The sequence below is a fragment of the Colletotrichum jinshuiense genome, chromosome 2 (assembly GCF_051148585.1).
Source record: "Colletotrichum jinshuiense chromosome 2, complete sequence".
Classification (NCBI taxonomy): domain Eukaryota; kingdom Fungi; phylum Ascomycota; class Sordariomycetes; order Glomerellales; family Glomerellaceae; genus Colletotrichum; species Colletotrichum jinshuiense.
In genome coordinates, this window is record NC_139309.1 from 4,337,252 (window position 1) to 4,343,251 (window position 6,000).

General features: G+C 55.1%; 2 protein-coding genes across 2 annotated transcripts; both read right to left on the bottom strand.

Annotated features, from left to right (window-relative positions):
- Window positions 1–1,345: 1,345 nt before the first annotated feature.
- On the bottom strand, window positions 1,346–1,800 carry EsH8_II_001126 (uncharacterized protein; the record flags this gene model as incomplete). Its single annotated transcript, XM_083264424.1, has 2 exons — window positions 1,346–1,455; window positions 1,533–1,800. 2 exons carry the CDS (start codon window positions 1,798–1,800, stop codon window positions 1,346–1,348), a joined length of 378 nt encoding a protein of 125 aa, XP_083121746.1.
- Window positions 1,801–2,666: 866 nt separating this feature from the next.
- EsH8_II_001127 (ATP-dependent RNA helicase HAS1) lies at window positions 2,667–4,549 on the bottom strand (the record flags this gene model as incomplete). Its single annotated transcript, XM_083264425.1, has 2 exons — window positions 2,667–3,170; window positions 3,251–4,549. The coding sequence occupies 2 exons, from the start codon at window positions 4,547–4,549 to the stop codon at window positions 2,667–2,669; spliced, it is 1,803 nt and encodes a 600-aa protein (XP_083121747.1).
- Window positions 4,550–6,000: the final 1,451 nt, after the last annotated feature.

The following is a 6,000-nucleotide window of genomic DNA, read 5'->3' on the forward strand; positions in this document are numbered from 1 at the left end:
GGGTTGGAGGACGGGGTGGGCGAGGCTAAGCCAAGGTGTGTCGGTGTCGGTCACTCGTTTGCACCTACGTAGTGGTGTAGCCTGCACCTCCCTCCTGCTCCTGCTCCTGCACCTGCAGCTGCACACCTGGGGCCTGTTAGTGTTGGCGCAATCCAATGTATTGGAAGGATCCATCACTGCTACCTGAGGTCGGGGTAGTTCTTCTAGTCAAGTGTACCAGGGCATGGAGCGAGGTGGATAAGGCGGGCAGGGTGTCGAGCATGGCAGGGGGGGATGGACGGATTGGTGGGTGGATGGTTGGATGGTCAGTCGTTGAGATGCCATGCTTCCTTCAATTGAGTTCAGTCCATCTCAGGAACCCGCACGCAAAGCAGAACAGAGGGGACCACAAAGTATCAGATCAGACTCTTCTTCGTTTTTCTTCTCCCAAGCATTGCCTCTCACTGGCAGGTCTGGCACGAACCTAGGGCCGGACGGGACGAACGCCTCGAGTTGCCGTCCAGCGGTTGGAAGGTCCACGAAAAGCTTCTGCATCCCACATTATGCGGTTCCGTTTGTGGTGTAGACCAGACCCTGATCTGATCCATTTCTGACCTGACAGACGACGCCAGACGGCTCGAGCAGCACATGGCTCCCAAATTAGCGCCCCCCCGACTGTCATGTGCTCGGAATACGGTAACTGCAGCAGACGACCCCTCTGAAGAATGCGGCATGGAGAACATGGGCGCTAGGGGGGGGGGGGGGGGGGCCAAGGGGCAAGGCAAGACAAGAAGGCCGAGACAGGAACGAGACAGGAACACAACGAAACGAACCAACGAACCACTCACTCGCCGCACTCGCCAAACATTGCCAATCATGCCGCCCTCCAGCAGGCTTGGTCGGGGGAACTTCTGGAAGCTCGAAATCCCAGTGGCTGGGTGAAATCTGTAAGCCACCAATAAAGTCAAGAACCAACCCCGAAAAGCATGGACCGCCGATCCCCCTCCTCGGTCCTCGTTACCCCCCCACACGCCCTGCTCAGCCATTTGCTAGCTGCTCGTCGTGCCCTGGCAAAAAGTGCCCCACGCGTCCAGCTCACATCCGCATCTGTCAACCTGCATCGCTGCCGAAATCACCCAACGCCGAAACTCCTCCATGATGCACAGTATTGCCTCCCTCGTCTTCCTGACGTCGTCTTCAACGTCATGAAGGAACCACCAGATGACCATGATTGTGGTTATTCATGTCGCCATGTTCTCGAATTTGCACGTGTCTTCTCCTAGCTCTGACGAGAGCTGCTGATGAATCCCATAAGAGCTGTTGATGGAGACGAAGCACCGGCCGCGGCGTTCGACTCCCATTCTCCTCACTCCTCCAAGTCCAACGGCTTCGTCGCCGCAACAAGCTGCTCGAGTCCTAGGATGCTGCTTCGAACACCCGCCGCCGTGTCCATTCCCTCCGGGCCTCGAGCATCATCTAAACGCATCGCTTTTCGTCAGCTGCCATTCTCTCAAACACAAGCTGGGGCTTGCCATCATCATCTCGCGACCCACCCATCTTCTTCTGCCTCATCGCCCTTTCCTCTCTAGCACAGGCACGGCACCGTCCAGATACTGGTCTCGTTGCGTGTTTGGCACCCTCGTTGCACATCGGATCCGGCATCTGCTGCGGATGGGCGTCGGGCAGGTGGAGGGTGTGGTCGAGGTTGAGGCTCCGCGATGAGCGGTCGAACACGCTGCCGCGGGCGGAGACGCATTTGAACGTGTTCTGGTACTGCTTGTGCATGCAGTCCTTGTGGAGGGTGTAGATGTAGGTGCACATCGTGAAGATTTCTTCGGAGCGTGGCGGGGATCGGGTCCTGCAACAACAAGGTAGAGGTAGGTTGGCCGTGAAGATCCCCCCCGAGGTTGTTGCCGACTGCTCTTTCCGTTGTGATTCTCTGATGCCGAATTGCTTCTTCTTGGGACTCGTTGCCAAAGAAACATGAAATCCGTATTCTCAGCTCAGGGTGCAGAGAATGAAGTGAGCAGCCAGAGGGCTTTGGCGGGGTGCTGATGAGGTGCTGATGATGGGTTGCTTCCCTCTGAGCTCTTGCAAAAGCAGCAGTGCAGAGTGAATGAGCGGAAGAGAGCCCAGTCTGGAGACATAGTGAGAGTACAGGTGAGGCCAGTGAATACGAAATGTTGTATTCTCACATGATGGAACACTTCTTCACCCAGCAGGACCACCTCCCTGCTTCCTCCCAGTCAAGGACGACTTCAATACTACATCAAAGGCCATGCAAAAGAGGGCCATGAAACATCAAGACAACATAACATGTAGAACAATTACCAGACATATCTGGTTGTGGTGTATCACAAATGATCCAGGGTTGACATCTTGTCCATAAGTGACAGCATCAAAGTCGACTGAAATTGGTATTCATTTCTTCATCTAATCTCCAAAAAACCAGGGGGGGCAGGGGACGAGATGGGAGGGCCCTTTGTTGTCACCACAACTCTTTGCATGAAAGAACCGAGCTCTTTTTTAAAAGAAAAAAAGAAAAATATTCAGTCCCAATTACCCTTTTTAAGTATCATTTTGATGACGCGACGCCGTGCTGACCAAATCTATTCTCACAGGACCATGCCAATCACCTCCCCCTTTTTTCTTCGTCATGATTCTCCCCTGACCTCCCCCGCCCCTATTTACCGCTTCTTGTAGTGTCCGCCAGTGCCGCTCTGTCTGGGCTGGCTTCCGTACGTCCTCCGGCCCTGCACCTTCTTGTCCCTGCTCATGCTCGCGCCGACGGTGATGTCGACCCTCGGCGGCGCCTGGAAGCCGAAGCTCTTGGCGACCTTGGCGAGGTCCAGCTTGTTGATGTCGAACACGGTCCGCAGCGAGTGCGAGGCGTACGCGTGCAGGTAGCTGCGGTAGCCGTCCTTGGCGCTCTTGTTGAGGTAGTAGTTCTGGTTGATGAGCTTCTCGAGCAGGGACTGGATGTTGGCGATCTTGTTGGCGGGGAAGTCGAACTCGACGACGGGGACGCGAGCCTCCTTGAGGTGCGTGAGGAAGCCGACCTCGCTGGGCTGCAGGAACATGAGGGACCGGCCCTTGCTGTTGGCGCCACGGGCGGTTCGGCCGACGCGGTGGATGTAGTCGCGCGGGTCATCAGGGGGGTCGACCTGGACGATCCAGTCTACTGCGGGGATCTACAACGCCTTGTTAGTAATCTGTCTTTTAAAGCAAAGATCGCCTTGGCTTTTCTTTTCCAAAGAGTGGGTTGACTTACATCCAAACCACGAGCGGCAACGTCGGTGCAGATAAGGGTGCCCTGCTTGGCGTTGCAGAACTCGAAAAAGGTGTTCGTCCGCTTCTGCTGCTTCTGCTTTCCGTGCAGGTCCAGCACCGGCAGGTCGATGTAGTTGAGCAGCTCGGCGTGGTACTTGACCGAGTTACAACTGCTGAAGAAGACAATGACCTTCTTCTTGAGGTTGCGCTTCAGGAAGGAGAAGAGCAGCAGGAACCGCTTGTCCGCGTCGCAGATGACGTAGCCCTGCTCCAGGTTCTCGACCGTGCTGTGCTGCTTCTCCTCGTCGACGTTGACGTACAGGGGTCCGGGGCGCAGCGAGATGCGTGCGAGATCCTCGACCTTTGTTGTCTGTGTCGCGGAGAAGAGCATGGTCTGCCTGTCGTTCTTGGGCAGGATCTTGACAATCTGCCGCATCTCGTCCTCGAAACCGATCTCCAATATCCGGTCCGCCTCGTCAATGATGAGAGACTTGAGGTTCTTGAACACGAAGGGGGTGTTTTGGAGGTGATCCAACAGGCGGCCGGGCGTGGCAATGAGCAGGTTGACACCCTTTTGCAGCTTGTCCGCCTCGGCACGACGGTTGGCGCCGCCGATAACGATACCGTACGTCTGGGAGTGGTGCGCCATCAGCTCCCTCGCAACACCAAAGATCTGCAGCGCCAGCTCGCGCGTGGGCGAGACGACAATCACACCGGTGCCGTTTCTCGGCTTGAAGCGCAGAGCGCTCAGCATCTCGACGGCGGGGATCAGGAAAGCAAGCGTCTTGCCGGAGCCCGTCTTCGCCGCGCCCAGCACATCCTTGCCGCTCAGCAGCGGCGGGATACCCCTCCTCTGGATCTCGGTCATCTTGGTGAAGCCCATATCCTTTATCGCCTTCATTGTCTTGTCCGAGAGGTTCAACTGAGCGAAGTCGTGCGCCTCGGCGCCAGCAACGGGCGGGAGGGTGAGGTTGTCGCGGTTGGGGATGTCGTCGTTGTCGGCATCGTCCGCCTTTTTGGCAGGCGCCTTGACGTCCTCGTCGAGGTCTGAGCCGTCGCCCTCATCTTCCTGTTCAGGCTCCTTGAAGTTCTCGGCGACGTCCTCTTCCTCCTCCTCGTCGCTGCCAGACTCGGCATCCTCTTCCTCGGATTCCGGCTCGGGCGCGGGCTCCTTGCTGCGCTTCACCTTCTTGACCTTTTGCGCAGGGGCGGCGACGGGGGCCTCGGATCGCTTGCTGCCTGAGACCTTGGCGCCATTGGCGTCGCGGAACTTTCTCTTCTTGTTCGTGAGGGAATCCATTGTCGGTGGTGGTTACAATGGTTGAATTAACGACCGTACAGTGTAGCTGCGGAGGGACCGTTCACGATTGCTGAGGCGGCGGTCGGGGCCATTTGGGAATTTTTTCTTATCGGGTCGACGAAAAATCTGGGTCGCCAGATAACGGAGGGGGTTGATCCATCCCGGATGGCCGCGGTGCGGGGCATTAGATACGTACCTGGCGAGCGAGTCCCTGGGGGGTGAAAGAATGCTGAGCGGTAGGTAGCTTGAGCTCTTCCACTTGGGCACATAACGGTTGGTCAAGGTTCCTCGGTCCCTGGTCTTGTTTTAAACTATCCACGTCAGAAAATGATTAATTTCTTGAACTATTTATATAGTTTATATAGTTAAACATACATTTCATATAGAATAATACGAACCCTGACGGCGGACGGTGACCAACTGAAAATTCTTATGTTTTGGTACCATCAACTATGTGGGGCTTTCTGGCGCTTCGCCTCTTAACTGGCAATGCCACCCAGCATATTGGTATCTGTAATCAAGCTTTCTGAATAGTTGGACTTTTCTTGGTTAAGGGTATTGAGCCAGCGAAGCTACAACTATCGCCAGAGCTTTCGATAGGGCACGAATACCGAGGTGCAAGGGACGCCACACGCATCACGAGATTTAAAATGCCGTTGCGTGCACCAAGTTGAACATCAATGTAGGCCTCTCATTGGGCACGACCTGCCTGATTCCAGGCATACAATGGTCGAGGAGTCATTGGTACTAGGGTACAATCCGCAACTAGGAAATAAACTCAAAAGTCAAAGGGAAAAGTGAAAAAAAGAAAAGAGAGAGACGACCACCTTTTCCCCCGTAGACGTTAAATGGTCCTTGGTCCACGCCAACCTCTATGCCAGTGTCCGCCCCACTGCCGCCTGTACCATGGATGCATTTTAGCCCCCCAGCCCCTGATTTGGTGTTATTTGCAGTTCCAGTCATCCTAGATCCATCATAAGGCCTTAGCAAGAGCAAAGTAATGTAAAATCGGACCAAGGTCAAAACAGTCCCACAGGCCTCTGGCCTCTGGGGGCGTGAAGCCCGCTTCGAGAGAAGCCGAGACAGTGCCTGTGGTTCCTAGGTTGATGAATGATCCAAAAGCTAGTTTGTAGTTCCATCGAGAATAATTGTCGAGCACGCCCGCCTTAATATGCCACTCCCTCGGCGTTTTGCCGCCGTAGTCCCTGTGTTTGTCTTTTTCGTTTTCTGTCGTCCCCGAACGCCGTACTCAACCAGGATGAATATGCCGAGATGTGGAGTGAAAACATTATCGTCGTCAAGAGAAAGGAAATCCTTCATGCGGTCCCGATCGATCTCGAATTGGGGGTTCGTCCGCCATATGACCGAAACGCCACGCCCGCATTTTCTCATGTTCCTGTTCCACCATTTAGCAAACGTCCTTGTTTGAGGTCACCAGTCAGTTCAGTTTT